This window comes from Canis aureus, chromosome 30 (assembly GCF_053574225.1).
Source record: "Canis aureus isolate CA01 chromosome 30, VMU_Caureus_v.1.0, whole genome shotgun sequence".
NCBI classification, from domain to species: Eukaryota; Metazoa; Chordata; class Mammalia; order Carnivora; family Canidae; genus Canis; species Canis aureus.
Window position 1 is genome coordinate 33,261,948 of NC_135640.1, and position 18,952 is coordinate 33,280,899.

Genomic DNA, 18,952 nt, shown 5'->3' on the forward strand with positions numbered 1-18,952 from the left:
CTTTCTCCCCTTTCCTGGCAGGACAGACAGGCTTTTCGAGCCTCTGCCTTCAAAGGACCATCCAGGTGGCAGGAGAGGCAGGGAGGCTGGGACAAGGGCTCACGTCCCTTCCCCGGGGTCTGGGCTGCTTGGTCCGTGGCCACTCCCTGGAGAGAGAGCTGTAGGGTCCGCAGGTGGCTAGGGGTGCCTTTCCCTGGGAGGCAGGCCTTGCCTGTAGGATGGCATGGATGGCTTTGGAGCCGGCTGGGGTGGGGAGCCGGAGAAAACCCCACTGTGAGTAGCCTCGAGCTGTAGAAGGCCAGCTCCTGGGATTGACGCTCCTGCCGTGCCTGGCTGTCGCTTTCCCTCACAAAGCAGCTCCTTGTTTCTTTGTCTTGCACTGGGCTGGACGCCCCAAAACCTTTGCAGTTCTGCTTGCCCTTGGCAAATCAGCCTCGATTCTACACACACAGAGCAATAATCCTGTCTGTTTCCCAATTCTGTCTGGGATTATGAAGCCTGCTAAGTGAACATGTCACCAGAAAGTTGCACAGACACTGCAAACTCATCTTTGTGGGTGTGACTGCGTCCCTCTGAATGAAAGAGCAAATCATAGCTTTGTTTCTCCGTGCAATGCAATCTTCCAAACTACTGAGTGCTCAGAAAGTATTTTTCTGGGGGCATTTAATGAACATCGTGCTGGCATTATTTTTCCTGAACGAACATTTCGATGTGCATTTTACAAATCAACATCCTCAACATGTCACCTGCTAAATAGTCCCTGTGTCAGAACGTAGACATCCTGGCAAGAGCGTTGGTAATGGGATTTATTTTCACACGTGCGTTTCAAACACACGTTGCCAATAGCCCAAGTGTCTTTGAACTGTGAAGCCGACTTCAGACGTGGTGGGCTGAAACCCAGCTAGCTGAAGTCTATACCATCACCCCCGGCCCCTTTTTCCGACCCTTGGTAGCTCTGCGTAGATAGGGAAGTTGGCAACCATACAATTCATGTCGTATTGCCTTAGCTACATTAGCTCTGTACCCTCCCATCTCTAGGCGGTCAACATATGTGTAAATACGTGTATATAGATGAGAAATCTACAACAAAAAATGTCCTGTGTATGATAAGCAGCTCTTGGCATCTGGTTTTCTGCATTTCTATACAGTTTCCAGCTAAGGAAAATGCAGAAATCTACTACATAAAGTGAAAAGGTTATGCTCTTCAAAAGGTTTGTCATGAAATCTCTGCTGTGTGTTTACGGGAATGTCCATGACTAAATGTATATACGGTATGCAAGAGGCTATGCTGGTAAATGTTGCATAAACTAACACAGATTCTGTAGTCAAAATATTTAACTTGTTATTGTAAAATGTGATTTGTCATGGAGAGATTATTTTTCTGTATGTATATGAGAGTATTTTAGGAATCTAATTTAAGTGCATAAAACTATAGAAAAAAAAATTAAAAACCTATTCCAGGAGTAGAAAACCTTTAATCAGATTACTTGGGTTCAGCCCAACTAAATTTCTTATATTAAAAAGAAAATCCAAGTTGTGTATTTTAGAAATTCAAGGAAGTCATTTGTGGGGCAGAGAATGTGATGAATTCATTTAAGGGAAATGGGTGGGTGTGAAAAAGATGACAAGCATCCTGTAGCCATGACCTCAGATGGGACCTTGGTGTTTCTTGAAAAACTGACTTGAACAGGTAACATTCTGGAGGGTGGTTGTGTCAGGAAGGACGAAGAGGCTTGAGAGCCTGTTTCCCATCAGATCCATGTGCCACAGAAGCTTCCATGAGTTCTGGCAGATTGGTCAGGAATTTGAGACTGAACCAAACATCCCTTAGAGAGTCCAGGACATGGGAGGGAGCCCCCCGGCCCCCACCCCAGCCCCCCGGCTTCCAGATCACCCTTTGCAGCTCTCTTTCTGGATAGATTCGGCGTATCCCTCTGGTGGGTCGAGTTTTCAATGACATTTTCTGGGGCATCTTCACCGTCTTCACCTGTTGCGGGGCCGGGTGGGTTGGCGAAGGCAGCTTGGAATTTCTGGGCCAAGCTGTTTCTGGGCACACCAAACAGGCGGTGCAGAGCAGCCTCCTTAGGTGCCTGTGTCCCTCCGATGTGGAGGTCCCAGGGCCAAGGGGTTTTCCTCCTCTTTCCCTTCCCGAAAAAAGGGCCAGAAGTCCAGGCTGCTTCTAGGGCACCGATGGCCGCCAGAAGTGTCCCTGCAGGCCACCTGTGGAAAGATGGCATACAAAGTCCCATGAAACTCAACATCTGAACCCCCGAGAGATGCATTCAGAAGTCATTGCAGGAGGTGGCAAGTGGGGGGGGGGAGGGTCCAGCCTCCCCTGATAGACCGGAAGTGAGGCAGTGGAGAAAGTAGCCGGTTTCTGGTAAGATGGGGCCACCGCCTATGGGTCCCTGCCATGGGGAGCGTAGGGCCGGTGGCTTGCAGGCGTTTGCGGGGAGTGTGAGCCTTGGGTTTGCAAGACTTCTTTCAACAGTTAGCTGTCTGTTTCTTGATGCTGCTGACCAACCGTTGAATCCCTTTCTGATAAGCGTGAGATTGGGGAACACTGGAGTCCACGTGACTTCTGGGACCTCAGGGGCGGGGAGCTGTGATTTCTGGAAGCTTCTTGGAATCTGTTGAGTCCTACAAGGAACCTGCAAGGAACTATGTGGATGGGTCATACAAGTTCCTGCAAGGAGCCATGTGGATGTAACCGACTCTGTTCCCAAAGATGGAGCCGCTCAGAGATCTCCTGGTGCAGGCTCGGCCTGGGGGGGCCATCCCAGGCCAGCCTGCAGAACCAGTCGAGCTCTGGTCCATCTGCCCAGCACAGGGGCCGACCTTTCTCAGCACCGCGCCCTCTTGGCTGGGGTAGCAAGAGGGCTGTGAGTAGGAACGAGTCAGCCAGTCAGCTGCTTCTTGGGCCCTAGTTGTTTTGAAATTTGGGGGGACAGGACAAGCCAGAGAGTGAGGGTCCCGCCCAGCCGCGCTTGCAAGTCACTCCTGTTAGCCTTTACTCGTTTGGGAAAGAATGTATCAGTCTGACACGAGTCCCTTGTGTTTTAGTGACAAATGGGTCACAGAGCTGGTGGCATAGTGCCCCCCTCACAGCCCTTCCCCGGCAGGGGGCTGGGCGTGGGGGAGAGACCAGGCCACCCCCCACCCCTCCATGGACGTCCTGTTGACTGTACTATACTTCTGTTGCTGAATAATGGTACTGTTTAATTTTCCATGGAAGGGAGACTATATTGTCTAATACGCAATGTCAATGGAGTTCTAAAAAATTATTAGACTCTATTATAAATTGAAGAATTATGTATTTGTCTAAGGTTTGATGAAGCGGGGCCAAATTATGAGGTTGCTTCCGTTTGTTGTTTAAAAGAAGCTGGAGTTAGTTCTGCTGTTCAAACGTTCCTTTGGCACCTTACTATGTATGAGATGGTAAATTTTATGGATTCAGACTTACGGTAACTGATTTTTTTTCCCTTAAACCAGGAGCAACATCGGTACAGATTGCTAGTCCTATGTATCTTGAAAAAAGAACACTCTCTTCGAAACAGCTCTGTGTTCATTTTGACCTGGATGGTTTACATTCACATGGTTCATGAATAAAACGAGAAAGCCAACCCTGTCACGGTGGATTATTTCGAGTTCTTTCTGCCCCACCTCCTTTCTTTTTTTTTTTTTTTTTCCCCACCTCCTTTCTGAGCAGACAGGAAACAGGCCGCTTGGCAAATGGCTTCTCTTCCTGGGCACTTCCTTCTCCCACAGATAAGGTGGTTGTCGTGGAAGGAAAACCGTGCAAAAGCAAAGTAAAAAAAAAAAAAAACAACAAAAAAAAACAAAAACCAAAAAACCAAACTGAACCAACAACCCCTCCCACACAGATGTCAGTACCAAGTAGAACTCAATTTCCCAGTACTGACTACTTCTGGGAACTGGAGAAGTCAGTGAGGTGCAACAGAAGGAACACAGGGGCACTGACAGGGGAGCATAAGGCTGAGATTGTCTTACAAAGACATTCGGAGGATCACTCTGGCTTTCCGAGAAGTTTCCCACATAAACAACTCGTCAGAACCTTGAGTTCCAACTCTGGGAGCCATTAGCAAACCCAGCACTGAATTTTGTTGTTATCTAAATTTATAGCATTTTCTTCTGTTTTTTTTTTTTTTTTTTTTTTTTTTTTTAAGATTTTAAAAATTTATTTATCCATGAGAGACACAGAGAGAGAGAGAGAGAGGCAGAGACACAGGCAGAGGGAGAAGCAGGCTCCATTCAGGGAGCCCGACGTGGGATTCGATCCCAGGTCTCCAGGATCAGGCCCTGGGCCAAAGGTGGCGCTAAACCGCTGAGCCACCCGGGCTGCCCTGATTGGGTTTTAAGGTAATTCCTCCCTATTTCATCACTGATTTCTCTGATGATGAACCAGTCCTTTAAGCTGTCTGGCTGGCTTGAACACCAGCTGACATGTTACAACACGTTAAAAAATTTTGCACACTAACATAGTGTGTTTTCACCCTTTTTAAACCAGGAGGCCCCATTTTTGATCAATGTAAAAATCCTACTCCCTTTCCCTTGGTTTCTTGAGGTTTCAAAAATAAATTAAACATCATCATAAACACAGAAAATAATGCATTTCTTTTCCAAACGACACCTAGTTCTCTTTGAGATTGACAAGGTCTCCTTTTGCACAAATTGGAGGGTAAAAGGAATCACTGGTATAAAACATGTTGAATGGATACCTATTTAACCCAACTTAGGAGCCAGCATAATCAAGGAGCTATTTTATTCTAGAATATTTATTGTTTTTTTCTCATTATAGAAGTAATATTTGTTAACACAGAAAATTCAGCAAACAGAAAAGCACAAAGGCAATAAAATTGATGGTGATATCCTTCCACACAAAAATAAATGTTAACTTTTTAAAAAATATTTTATTTATTCATGAAAGAAACAGAGAGAGGCAGAGACACAGGCAGAGGGAGGAGCAGGCTCCCCACAGGGAGCCCGATGTGTGACCCGATCCCAGGACCCCAGGATCATGCCATGAGCCAAAGGCAGATGCTCAACCGCTGAGCCACCCAAGGCCCAATGTTAACATTTTGATGCTATTCCTGTATTTTCTTGCTCCATGTGTGTGTTAGATGCTTTTTTTAAAAAATTTTTTTTAATTTTAATTTTTTTGTTAAGCCACATGGGGATCCAACTCACAACCCTGGGATCAAGACCTGAGCTGAAATCAAGAGTTGGACACTTAACCAACTGAGCCACCCAGGTGCCCCGAGATGCTACTTAATAGCTAATATTCACTGAGCACTTCCCTTATGCAAGGCAACATTCAATTACACAATTTAAATCTTTTCACTAATATTTTATTGATTGCTTTCTTTTACATCAGCTATATATATATTTTTTCACAACTTGATCTTTAAAGGGCTGCATAGTATCTCATTGTCTGAACGCATCCTAATTTATTTAAACAGCCTTGGATAGTTACATCTTCTTTAGGTGGCTTTACATTTTTTTCCCCTCGTTTGAATACCATTGTACACAGATCTGTGGGTAGAGCACCCCATGGATGGTCTGATGATCACACAGGGCAGTATTTAAAAGCATTTCATCATTTCCCCTGTCTCTATGTGTTTAACCCATGGGAAGGTTGTTGGGTTTGATCTGAAGGATTTGGGCAGTGTTACAGCAAAAGGTTCTCCCAGAGACATTTTGTCCGTGAGCTGTCACCTTAGAAGCTTGTGGTTTTATAGTGTTTTACGTGTGTCATGCTCTGTCTAGCGCGGTGCAGGGCTGGCTGCAGTCAGGAGGCAAGGCAGGACGAAGGCAGACAGGGCTTGGGGGACCTGGGGTACTGGTCAGGTCACAGACTCAGCTGCTGGCACTGAGACCCAACATCCTGTGGCTTCAAAGAGAGAAGTTTATTTCTCTGTCTTAACAGCCCAGAGGTCCGAGGTCTGGCCGACCACGGTGGCCCCGTCCTGAAGTCACTTGGCTCTCCCTTGGGGTGTGGTTGCTCCAGTCCCACTTTGTCATCTGCATGTAGCCAGAGGGAAAGGGGACCTCCTGAGGTCCCTGCGTGCTGGTTCCTCTGAGGTCTACCCAGGAAGACCCACACATCGTTTCCTCCCCTTGCTTGTCTGCTGGAGCTTCACGTCCTGGTCAGGGACTGCCAGGGACACTGGTAAATGTAGTCTCCAGCTAGGCCCAGCTAGAAGTTTGGTGACCAGATATTGGGGCCAACCAGCAGTCTGGGCACTCCTGGCTCCTGGGAAAGTACCAAGAGGCCCCGAAGTGGTGTCTCTCAGCTGTCAGGTGATTAGGTAGCTGGTTTGCCAGGAGGAAGCCAGAGTTTCAGACAAGCTGATGGTCAGGAGGGCAGTGTCGTGCCAGCTGGAGGGCATGCTGGTCCCAGCACCAGGGTGCAGGATGGCCCTGGGCCACACCATGTCCCTGCAGGGCTTCGGAACTGCAGTCATCCTGCCTCTGCCCACCCAGGGGTATTCCCTAGGAAGGGAATTGGTTTGCTGTCCAAACTCTCTTGGAGGGTGACCAAAAATCAGGCAGCTGGTGTCTGGAGAACTTTTTTCTCTAGAAGGCCAACAGGAGGGAAGGTATAAGGAAGATGTGACCTGGATTGAGGGGTGAATCAAGAGCATCTTAGGGACTCAACTAAGATTAGCTTTGCCTGTTGGCTCCAGTGATGGAAGGCCATGTGCCAGGGTGTAGTCAGTGACGTGTGGACCAGCAAGAAATGGGGGGTGAGAGACCCGGGCTCGGGGACTTGATCCACCAGCATGTGACATGGAGCCCACCCCAGGGCCCCTCAGGCTCTTTCCTCACTTGAAAATAGGGTGCTGTCTATCCCACCTGTATCACGAGGTTGTAAACAGTAAGATCTATGACGTGGCTTCAAGAGCTGCAGCCTATATGGGGCAGGGGAGGAGGGTGGGCGGTTATGCCAGGGTCAAGGGTATTTTTCTAGGGAGAGGCCGCCCTGGAGGACCGGTGGAGTGGGAGTCATCCTAATGATCCGTTAGGAACCAGGAGCTCTGGACAAGCCCTTGAGGACACGACACCTTCACAGCAGTACCAGGTGGACTTTGTCTTGTGACCACGTGTCAGGTGAGTGCTGTGTGCAGTCAACTCATCTTCAGGGTCAGATGACCCAGGAAGTAGGTCCTGGAGCCAGGATTAACATTTACTGACATCTTTACATCTCTGAGGCCTTCTACTAAACTCTTCATAATCCTGCTTCCGTCTTGCAGCTACCCTGGAAGTGGGCGTGATCGCTCCCATCTAGGGGTTGGAAACCAAGCCTTGGAGAGGCTGGGGTGGCCCGTAGCTTGGAAGCAGCAGAGCAGGCTTGCATGCACACCCCCTGGGTGGCCCGGATACATCCCTGACCACCAGGCTACTGTCCCAGGGCGCAGAGCAGCCAAAGTCTACATCATGAGCCTCACTGTACATGGTGTCCTATCTCCTCCTTTATGGAACTTTCTGGTGGGGTAGGCAGTGAAAATCGCTGTGCCTGGCCCGTTCCTGGTGATCGACAGGTTCTAATCTGTCAGGACACACTTCACAACCCGAAGTGTGATGGCTGCATACGAACAGGTAAGTCTCGGAGGAACCCCTTGGGGCAACCCTTCTGGGTTAACTGATCATCAGAGAAGCAGAAGTGTTGCTGCCTTTGGGTCTGGTCCCAGCCTGTGAAAACAGGACTCTGCTAACACTCGTCACCCCGCCTGCTGGTTGGCTGGAAAGGCCTTTGAGAATCAGCAAGGCCAACAGGCAAGAAGTTTAGCTTGAGCCGTGACTTCAGGGACCAAGGTCGCCATGCTGAACAGCTGCTTCCAGGGGGAACGTCCCGATTTCCTACTCTGGGCTGAAACTCTGGGCTAGTCCTTGGTTGAGGACATTCACAGGGGTTGGGATCCCTATTCTGCTGGCTTCTCGGGCAGAGTGCACAGCCCTTCTCTGGCCCTCTGCCCTCAGTGGGATTGAGGGAATGAATACCTGTTAGCGCATTAATGGCATTCTTCCGGAAGATTCTAGAATGAAGACATCCTTTTGGCCAGAATCTAAGAACTTTTACAGAAAGCACTAGTGCCTTTACATTTAATAGAACACTGTGTCTCACAGACAAATCACTTTGGGGTCAAAAGGAGATGCACAAGAGTTAAATACTTGTTAGAATAATCAGATGAGCACCAGCTGGCTCTGTGCGAAGTACCCTATACAGACCCCATCCACCTGGCAGATGTGGGACCTGAGGGCACAGCAACAGGCGTTGGTCCACACATGGGAGAAGCGGAAAGAAGCAGGAAGGAGAGCACGGGGCAGCTGCCAAAGCCCTGGTCGGCACAGATTCTGGGGGCTCGGAGGACCACTTGCAGTATTGTTGCGGGACATGGGCACTAACCGCGGAAACTCCAGGATGGTAACTGACCTGGTTTGCTGGGGTCTTAACTTCACCTGCAGGCCAGCCCCCCAGGCTCCGGGCTCGGAGGCCAAGGACGGGAGAGGTAAGATACGATAGCTTAAGGACCCAATTGTGCCTGGCACAGAAGGCCTCACTAGACGTTAAATGTTTTTCCTAATATCACAAGCTTCCATAAATTCCTAAGATAATCTACACAAACTAAAATCTCCAACCAATGGGCCTTTTAACCTTCCAACTAGGGGGATTCTGAAGGGAAGATATAAACTAAGGCTCCCTGTATTTCCACTTCAAAAAAGATAAACAGGACATTCTGTTCAGGAAGCATTTTATTGTTGCTCCAAGTTTTAGGAGTTTTCACTGACAGATAATCAATACTTTCAGAAAACCTCCCGCATGGCCCTGCTCAGCTTCTGAATCTTGGTCCTTGCAGACATATCAGCATATTTCTCTCCAATACGGACAATCATTCCCCCCATGATTGACGGATCAACCTAGGAAAGAAAATAGGTTGGAAATGTGAAAAAGTGCTGGCATTTCATCGATCAAACAGAAAGATGAAAAGCTTTGAAAAGTCTGCATGTTGCACAAAGTAAGGTGTTATAATCACCATCTAGAGAAAAGCCGAAGTCAAATTGTGAACGGAGTCCATAATCATTTAAGTTGAAAATATAAAATTTCTATTATAAGCAATGTAGTATGTCATCAGGTTTAATCTTTCACTTCCTCCAGCCATTCGACGCTGTCAAACGAGCTGGGGAGGCACATCAGACATAGAGACCCACCTTAACTTCCAATTTCAATACTTGGCCTTTGCTTAGGAAGCTCTTCAGGACCGTTTTTAGTTCAGTAAGAGTGGCTTCATCCAAAGGCTAGAAAAGGACAAAATCATCCTTTAAACTTAGATAAGGCATAGCAGACACTTTCCATAGTAAAAGAAAAGGAAGAAACATCCCTGGCACCCGTCACGACGATGACAGGCCTCATGAGTGCCTGTGTGGGGTCACTGGGGAGCCATCCTGGAGCTGCCCGGCAGCAGCCACTCACCCCTGCTGTTTGGGGAGCAAGCCAAGGCTCTGCCCCACAAGAACAACTCCGAGCGCACACTGGGCGGCTCACTTATGGCCGGAAGTGCCACTTGCCTCCGTGTCTCTGCTCCCCAGTACGAGCGGTACCACAGGCACGAGTAAGGGGAAACCTGAAGTCAGTGATGCCTGATGACACAGGCTGCTTCTCCGGGCAGCCCTGTGGGCATGGGACGGGCTATTTCCCCAGATGGAAAGCTGCAGTTTAACCCAGTCCTACAATCTTGAAGACTCAGGGCTGACAGGAGCTCTGGAGGCACAGCTCTGTACTCTACTCTGACTGAGCAAGCACTGGACTTCCAGCCTGTGTTCTCCCCTCGTGACCCAGTCTCATTCCTGGTGAGGGGAGAATGCATACGGCTGAAGGAGAGGCCTCCAACCTGTCACAAATCATAGCTCCCCAGCCCCACATTCAGGAGTCCAAAAGCTAGCAGAAAAGCTTTCCATCTTTGCAAAGATCTAACAGTGCTTCTTGGGGGCGCACGAGGGGTGCTGTGAAAGCGTATAAATGTTTTATTTTTTAAGATTTTATTTATTTGAGAGAGAACAGGCAAGGGGAGGAGCAAAACGAGAGGGACAAGCAGACTCCTGCTTAATGTGGAGCCTGACTGAGGCGGGGGCTCAATCCCATGACCCTGAGATCATGACCGGAGCTGAAATCAAGAGTTGGATGCTTAATCGATGGAAACACCCAGGCACCCCAAGTCTACCAGTGTTTGATCAAAACACTATTTGCTGAGCTTCTGAGGTTAGAGAACTCTGAAGTATGTGCACACTTTCCACGTAGACACCTACTAGGTGCCGGGCACTTCACAGCCACCATCTCCTTTAATCTAGACGACTGGGCAGCAGGCAGTTCTTATGTCCATTTTTCATACGAGAGAACTAATGTTCAGAGCAGTTAAGAAACCCACCTAAGGTCCCATTTGCTCCAATATTCACAAGCAGTGTATTTCTATAGTCTGTGCCCTTAGTCATTAATCAAATAATACATTTTTGTTTTGTTTTAAACAGTGGAAACTTATTTACCCAGGAGCTTCAACATCAAAAGCATTAGCAACGGTTGCTTCTAAAAAACTTTCACAAAAATTGGCACCATTTAAAAAAAAACATGTCCTCATGATCTCTGAATGACGCGGAGCGGGGCCTGGCCTCTGGGATGGTGTGGCCACTGCCGGGTGAAGCCTTGCCCGGGCCCTCCCATCCAGAATGGCTGCGCTCCCACTGTGCTTGGAGGAACGCCTGAGCTCTGATGGTTCTCGGCTGCTTATGTGCTTCCTGGGACCAGCTACTGAGCTACAAACGTGCAAGTATGTTGTTATGTGTTAAAATGTCTCTTTGTAATTGTGGTCTCTTAGAATCAGAGTATCTTGTAAACGCCAGAAATACTAATCTGGACGAGGTCAGGTGCTGCATATACCAAGCACATCTACCATCCCCTGATAATTAAGCCCCACAGGCCGTTCTCCTGGACCGCCTCAACTGGAGTAGTAAGGAAACACGTAATTAGGACCTGAACATGCACTTCTGAAAGAGATGCCTTTGTTCAAATCCTGATTCCATGTTTTGTCACCTTGGGCAAGCAACTTAGTTTCCTCATCTACAAAATAAGGATAATTCTACCTCCCATGGAATCCTGATGTTAAATAAAATAATGAATTACAAAGTACCTGGCATACAGGTTTCAAAAAAGCAGTGTCCATCATTACAGCCCACTTCCGCAAAGCAACAAGATCAAGGGGCTTGTGTGCCCTGTCCTCCACCACCAAAGATTAGACACTTTGCCAGGAACCTACTTAATAAGATCTTTACAAAGTAACTCAAACCTGTAAAGGAACATAAACCACTACTCCCTAACACATCTTAACCCGGTCTGGCCCTTCTGATTTGTCACTGGTTAGGGGGACACCAAGAAGGTACCTCCCAGAGTCGAACTGTGTAAGAACTGAAGCAAACCTCCTAAGTGGCAAGCCACTGTTATCAATTTCTGGATTTCAGCCTGTTTTTTTCTTTTCATTACACAAAATGTGATGCATGGAGTATCAAAGTAAATATAGTGGCAACAAGTGGTCACTTACAGACGCGGTGGTCACTGTGCACGGCACTTCTCCACGGTGCACACTCATCATGGTGGAAAAGGCAGAAATGACTCCAGGGGTATTGTTCAAGCGACCGTTCTCAGCAAGCAAATCTGGGGAAGTGAAGGGGTCTCAGGACCATGAAACTCACTCAAAACAGGTTATCCATAAGGTATTATATTCACCTCTAAAGCAAATTTAGATTTGTGGCCTTAAAATACTATATTCAATATCCTTTAAAAATGTGAATAAACGGGACGCCTGGGTGGCTCAGCGGTTGAGTGCCTGCCTTCGGCCCAGGGCGTGATCCTGGAGCCCTGGGATCGAGTCCCACATCGGGCTCCTTGCATGGAGCCTGCTTCTCCCTTTGCCTGTGTCTCTGCCCCTCTCTCTCTCTCTCTCTCTGTGTCGCTCATGAACAAATAAATAAAATCTTGAAAAAAAAAAGAAAAAAAAAAGAATGTGAATACAAAGGAGATACAACTTGTTGTTGTTTAAAAAGTATATCCAGGGCAGCCTGGGTGGCTCAGTGGTTTGGCTCCTGCCTTCAGCCCAGGGCGTGATCCTGGAGACCTGGGATCGAGTTCCGCATTGGGCTCCCTGCATGGGGCCTGCCTCTCCCTCTGCCTGTGTCTCTGCCCCCTCTTTGTGTCTCATGAATAAATAAATAGAATCTTAAAAAAAAAAAAGTATATCCAATGTTTAAAAGAACCAGCACTGACAGGCATTTATATCAGTAAGGCGGGTGTAGGGGGAGGTCTCAGAGATCTGCAACAGGCATCTTCATCACAGCCTGTGGTCTGATTCTCCTATTTCTGGTTAGATTCCAGTGTTTGGCTACAAATCCCCAAATTAACATATATCTATATTCAAAGATGGTTTGCTTTGGAGCCCGTATTCTGGCTGACCACAGGACTTCAAAGTCAAGCCAAATGCACCAAAGAATCCACCTGTCTTCAAGGACAGAGGTACAGCCCTGGCTGCAAACCATTTTCTGGGTATGAATCCCACCGGTCTTCTCCATAGGGTGAAGGTACTGACTGTAATTATCTTCTTACATCCTAACATCCTTCAGACAGTGCTCCTCAAACTTTAATGCACAAACAATTCACTTGGGGAGCTAGTTAAGATGAAGATTCCGACTTAGCAGGTTGGCTAAGTCCTGAGACGCTTCACTGCCAAAAGGCAGGTAATGCTGATGCTCCTGATCCTTGGACATTTCCAATAGCAAGATTTCCAGCAGCTTCAGTGGAAAAGGTCTAATACTTACTGATCAGGTTGGATGTGATAGGAGAGAACCTCTCTTTTGCTGTCATGTCATTTAGGCTTTTCACTTTCACGGAACGCTTTATGTAGGGATTCATAATGGAAGCAGCCATTTTAGGTTCCTTCAAGATTTGCTGAAAGTACCAAAAAATAATTTCGTAAACTCCTTAAAGCATAAATGATCCTAGCTGCCACAACATACTTCTTTCGCATGAATCACGTATTTCGTTAATTAGCACTCAAGCACTTATGAAGAGAAGTTTACAATCAAGTACTTTTCATTGCCTTTGAGAATACTTTCTACCTTTATCTCATATATTTCTTGAAAAAATTTAAAAACACTTTGTAAGGTTTCTTAAGTCTATTTTTGCTTTTCAAGAGATTATTAAAAAATTAAGCAGCCAAAATAGTCAATTAACTGCATATTGTTAACGTATTTAATATGGGTAATCCTCTAGATTTTCACAAACTACGAGAAGGCTAGTGATGCTAACACTCATGTGCAGACCTAAAAAGGTGCTCTGATGGCAAAGGAGGCCTCCTTGTCATGCCCTGGGAGGGGGCCTCTATGTCTCAGCCTGGTCCTGCCCCTGCCCTGTCTCTTATAGGGTCCCGTGAGAGACCTCTGGTGTTTCCAGAGAAGCCTCAGCCATTCTGGGATAGGAGGTGGCTACCAGGAGTGACAGCATGGGTCTCTATTTTGTTAATTCATAAATGTCTGTTTTCAGTGACCCAAGGTAACTTCTGGTACCCTGTTCCCCTCTGTATCAGGCCAGAGTTCAATGAACCAATGGCTGTTTCCATCTGGGCACCTTTCGTTCAATTAAATACCCCTGGCAGTCCCTTTTCTCAGGCTCCTGGCCAGAACTGTGAGTCTAATCCAGGCTACTTGTCACATACTAGCATCTAGGGCTAAAATTTCAATTTAAGTGACTCCATAAAAACAACACTTTCCCCTAAAAATTGCTGACTTACACAAATTAAAAGCATTCTGGTGTTTGGGGAATCCAGTATTTCATGTTTCTAGTTTTTTTCTGCTCCATCATCCAGTGGGAAAGCTTTGTAGTGGCATCTGTGTAGCATTAACACTTTCCTCTCAGTTCTAAAAAACTGCTAATTTTTTATAGAGACTTCAGGTAATTGCTTCCTTTCTATCTCTCTGTATCTTAACCGATTTCCAGGTTTTAGTCAAACCCCATTCTAAGAACCACAACCCAGGTCACGCTCTCTACTGTGAACACTGCTGTTCACGTTTACAATGGGCATAAATGACAAGAGCGGGCAGTAAGTATCAGCTCCAAAAGAGCTGTGTGTGAGCCTGCCTGCTCTGTGTGGATCATGCCAACTAAGACCGCAAGCATCATCTGCAGACATAAAGGAATACAGAGCTAATGTTATCCACTAGGACAAAAGTTCTGATAAAAAAGCTTACAATGAAAAATGAACAAGTATCATCCTATGTGACTAGCCTGTGAGGGTTTTCTCTTCTGAACAGTAAGATAAAAAAATCTTTAGAAATAAGTGGATTAAAAATACAAGAACTTCTGAAAGCATAATACCAAAAAAGAGCAAAACTTTCTTGGGAGAGGGTATAGACTCCACCTTCAATCTAGAACTCAAAGAGGAGAATTTCAGGATGCCTGGGTGGCTCAATGGTTGAGCGTCTGCCTTCGGCTCAGGGTGTGATCCTTAAGTCCTAGGATTAAGTCCCACATCAGGCTTCCTGCGTGGAGCCTGCTTCTCCCTCTGCCTGTATCTCTGCCTCTCTCTCTGTGTCTCTCATGAATAAATAAAATCTTTGGGAAAAAAAAAAGAGAGAGAGAATTTCTGCTGTAAACAAAATGGGCAGGAACCTGTTAACTAGAAAATGGAGTTAAAATTACAGCAGATTTTCCCCTTTAAGTTACATAGTAGACTTCGGTTAATTCAATTATTTTACTCTTTATGTTAAAAAAAATGTTAAAATGGACTCCCTTGTAAGCTTCATTATCTTTATCAGTTCTCTTTATCATTACAGAGCCCATATGACTTTCCTAATTTTGCTGCCCAGCATGCTGTGCTTGGTCATTTTCCTCTCACATCTTGGGAATAAAATAAAAATTGAAACTGAGGAAAGGCTTCAAAAGGAAAAGAAATTCCTAGTAAGGCACGTTATAATACATTCTAAAAACTATTTTGAAAATACCTGAAATACAAACACAGATTTTCAAAGGTGACTTCTATTTCTCCTCTAAGCCCCAAGTCTTGGTTCCTAATATTAATATCCTGGTATGTATCTGCCTGTACCTACCACACAATAGGTTCAAAATATTAATACCCACTACTATCACTATCAACATGATTTCGGGTTTTTTCTTTTTTTATAGTTCATTTTCTCTCAGGATATGTCTCATTAGGGCTACACGGCCAAATAACCAAAACAAAAAACATATGATCGAAATTTAGTAAGTAATGAACAAAAAACTACTTACTGCTACTCTCAACAATTCCTTTTCTACTTGTTCCAGTTTATTCTGTTTCGATGCAGCAGAATAAAGGGCAGTGGCATAGCGACCTTCGATACCATATATCTGAACAGGTGGCTTTAAAAAATGGATGGAGTAGAGAAGGAAGAGGAAAGGAAAATCAGTTAAGACAATATCATACTGCCAACAGAAGGATTTAACATTTATATTAAAAAATGACATCATTTATAGCACACAACCCTTTAAAGATGTCATCGAAGAGCTATTTTGAATGGCAATTCTCCAATAAACCAGAGCTGTTTCCATGGCCAGGTCACTCAATCTTTGAACTTCCAATTTTTCATCTTAAAAGTGCTGAGGACACAGGGTGTCCCTTTCAGCTCTAACTATAAGTCAATTACCTTAATTCTGAGATGAACTCATGCTTCCTTTGAACTCCGTAACTAATCAGTTCCAAGTACTGGAGATTTTAAACACTGATAGAAGGCAGTTTTGTACGTTAGAGCCAAGAAAACAGGTATTAATGAAACATATACAAGTATATCTTTATACATTTCACAGTAACATTATAAATTACTCCTGGGGTGCCTGGGTGGTTCAGGCAGTTTAGCGTCTGCCCTTGGCTCAGGTCATGATGAGACCCACGTCATATGGCTCTCTGCTCAGTAGGGACTCTGCTTCTCCCCCTCCACCACCCACCCTCTGCTTGTGCATGCCCTCTGTTTCAAATAAAATCTTTAGAAAAATATTTATTTATTGATAAGAGACACAGAGAGAGAGGCAGAGGCACAAGCAGAGGGAGAAGGAGGTTCCCCAAAGAGAGCCCGATATGGGACTCGATCCCTGGACCCCAGGATCAAGCCCTGAGCCACAGGCAGATGCTCAATCGCTGAGGCACCCAGGCGTCCCATGAATGAAATCTTAAAAAAAAAAAAAAAAAATTTCCCTTACAGTGCCTTCTCATCAATGTTCAGTTTAATAGAGCTCTCACAACTTAAGTAAGTGCCTGGTCCTTGAATTATTTTTCACAAAAAACTACAGGCTTTTTCCTATATATGACTACAACATGCTTGGTGGTGCTATACGGTCATAGTGAGAAAGCTAAGGCCTGGAATGAGAAAGATTTAGTCCAGCTCTAAGACCAGGCTGAGTAACACTGGGCAAATTTTCCAGAGTCGGCTTCCGCTTTTGTAAATGGGAAGGCCAGCTACTTTCCAGCACTGTAATGGTGTTTGAGAAGTTCTCAGAGGAATGCATGGATGGCTCAGTGGTTGAGCATCCACCTTTGGCTCAGGTCCTGGGATCGAGTCCTGTCCTGCATCAGGCTCCTTCTCCCTCTGCCTGTGTCTCTGCCTCTCTTTCTGTGTGTCTCATGAATAAATAAATACAATCTTTAAAAAAAAAAAAAAGGAAATTCTCATAAACGTTATGCATGGGCCTGCCGCACATCCCACATTCAACGTATTCCATTCCCTGCCCTCATGCACACATCACCTTTTGGAAACCACAGATCACGCAGAAAGGTTTAGGTGGCACTTATACAAACATCTATGCCCTACTGTATTGCCGTTGGACTCACACACGTTCATCTACTCCACAATTAATTAGAAAAGCGGACATACCCTCACGAGCTTGGAAAATGGCCTGACCACAGATGTGCTAAAGCACCGCACCTTTAAAACAGTAATAAAACATTTCAAACGATTAGTTTCCGAGTATCATCACACAGATTACCATGAGCTGCTATTTATCCCCTAGGGGTAAAGTCCCCCCCCCCCCCAATTGAGATTCATCCCTAGTTGCCTGGGAAATAGGTTTTCCCACCAACTCCCCAGTTTTGCTAGAAACAGGCTGAGGCTAGCACACGTCAGTGTAAGAGAGAAAACACAAATTTGGCTGAAATACAGTTTTCAAAAAAAACCCCCAAGATGATGATGATGATTTTCAAAAAAAACCCCAAGATGATGATGATTATTTGCATTTATATCACCACCCGTGTATTATTATTATTTGCATTTATATTTCCACCCGTGAGGAAGGATTTTAGTTTAAAAAAAAAAAAAAAAAGGGAGGCTTCCAGTCGTGATGTGCAAGAGATACACCTTCTTAGAAACCAAATGCTATAGGAAAACGGAGACTGATCCTATGAGCATTGCAGCCGTCTAACGTGAGCCCAAGCCCTAGTTCTCAGACACGGGATCTGGCCTCCCGAGGAACCGAGCTGGAGCTCGTTTAAATAGCATCTGCAAGGGCACAGGTCACCTTAACATAATATCTCAAATCTGCAGCGTTATTACACCAAAACTGGCTGCGGGGATCCAAATACTTCATCACGCATGAACACTCAGCCAAGCGGCGAGGCGTCGTGCCATGCACCGTGCTGCCTTGTAGCCTAAACAGCACGGCTTTCCCTTCCCACTCCATCTTCCGTGTGACTCTGCGGGCTCGAATCTCAGCTCTGTGCACCCCTTACTGGCTGGGCGGCCAAGGCCGAGTCACTTAAACGCTTCCGTCTCCTTCTCTTTGCACAAAGGTGAAAAATGGGCTTTGCAAATAATCCTGAAGCGTTACTGGTGGGCCCCTGAGAGGTTTAGGCACAACGACAGAGTTAAAGGACTGGGGGCGTGGGGCGTGTCCTTTCCTCGGCGTCCGGGGCAGGCCCCCCGCCCCCGCGTTGCTCCTCAAGCTCAGCGGCGTCCCGAGGCTGTGCTCCGGGCTCCCCAAGGTCAGGCGCGCGTCCCCCTGCGCCCCCCGCCCGCAGGGCGCCGGCAGGGCCGCTCGCCCCCACTCGCCGGGCCCCACGAACCCGACGGCGGCCACGCTGCCCCAGCTGCGGCCTCGCCCCGCGGCTCCTAGGGCTCTGGCACATTCCGCCCTAAGAGGGATCCTCTCGCTAGTTTTCAGGACCTCCGTCCTCTCTCACCTGCCGGGACAGCCCGGACACCGCTGGGGCGGCCATCTTCTCCGGGGGGCTGTAGGTCAAACCCGCGTCAGAGAGACTCAAGGGCGCACGCATGCGTCAGCGTAGCCGCTCGGCCCTCTGGGAAATGTAGGCGCAGGTGGTCAGGCCGCATGCGCAGGGGTCGCCGTCAGGCTGGGAGTTGTGGTTCTTAGAAACAAGTGTTAAAAGAGTTGGACCCGCTGAGCTAGCGAGCTCGGACAGCGCCTTAAGTTGAAATCCTTGTTACCACGTAATCCTTACTGTACGGTGGATTTGTTGTCCCTCGTTTTCAAATTTCCATCTAGACAAATAGATAAGTTAGATAAATATTTCCATTTGCAATTTCCATTTAGGGGCAGCCCCGGTGGCGCAGCGGTTTGGCGCCGCCTGCAGCCTGGGGTGTGATCCTGGAGACCTGGGATCGAGTCCCACATCGGGCTCCCAGCGTGGAGCCTGCTTCTCCCTCTGCCTGTCTCTCTCTCTCTCTCTCTCTCTCTCTGTGTCTATGAATAAATAGATAAAACCTTAAAATAAATAAATTACCATTTAGATAAATTAGATAAATATTTCCATTTAGATAAATAAATAGTTCCATTTTAAATTTCCATTTAGATAAGTAGATAAATTAGATAAATATTTTCATTAGATAAATAGATAAATAAGTTGCATTT

General features: G+C 46.5%; 1 protein-coding gene and 1 long non-coding RNA gene across 2 annotated transcripts; one reads left to right on the plus strand and one right to left on the minus strand.

Moving 5' to 3' along the window:
• The first annotated feature begins 8,018 nt into the window (after positions 1–8,018).
• On the plus strand, positions 8,019–11,770 carry LOC144301872 (uncharacterized). Its single transcript, XR_013368768.1, has 2 exons — positions 8,019–8,531; positions 10,546–11,770. It is a non-coding gene; the product is annotated as an uncharacterized LOC144301872 (long non-coding RNA).
• On the minus strand, positions 8,758–18,391 carry ATP5PO (ATP synthase peripheral stalk subunit OSCP). The gene is made up of 7 exons (XM_077879087.1): positions 18,264–18,391; positions 16,963–17,013; positions 15,347–15,457; positions 12,880–13,009; positions 11,610–11,722; positions 9,232–9,318; positions 8,758–8,940 (listed from the first exon to the last, which is right to left on the minus strand). Exons 1-7 carry the CDS (start codon positions 18,354–18,356, stop codon positions 8,827–8,829), a joined length of 699 nt encoding a protein of 232 aa, XP_077735213.1. The 5' UTR covers positions 18,357–18,391; the 3' UTR covers positions 8,758–8,826.
• Between the last annotated feature and the right edge of the window lie 561 nt (positions 18,392–18,952).

Bases quoted from the DNA above. Each gene is read 5' to 3' on its own strand.
- ATP5PO (XM_077879087.1), bottom strand. From the start codon at position 18,356: ATGCGTGCGCCCTTGAGTCTCTCTGACGCGGGTTTGACCTACAGCCCC. The intron at 11,723-12,879 runs GTAAGTATTAGA...TCACTTCCCCAG, and splicing joins TATCACATCCAACCTGATCA to ATTTGCTTGCTGAGAACGGT. The intron at 9,319-11,609 runs GTAAGTGACCAC...GTCCTTTTCTAG, and splicing joins GCACAGTGACCACCGCGTCT to CCTTTGGATGAAGCCACTCT.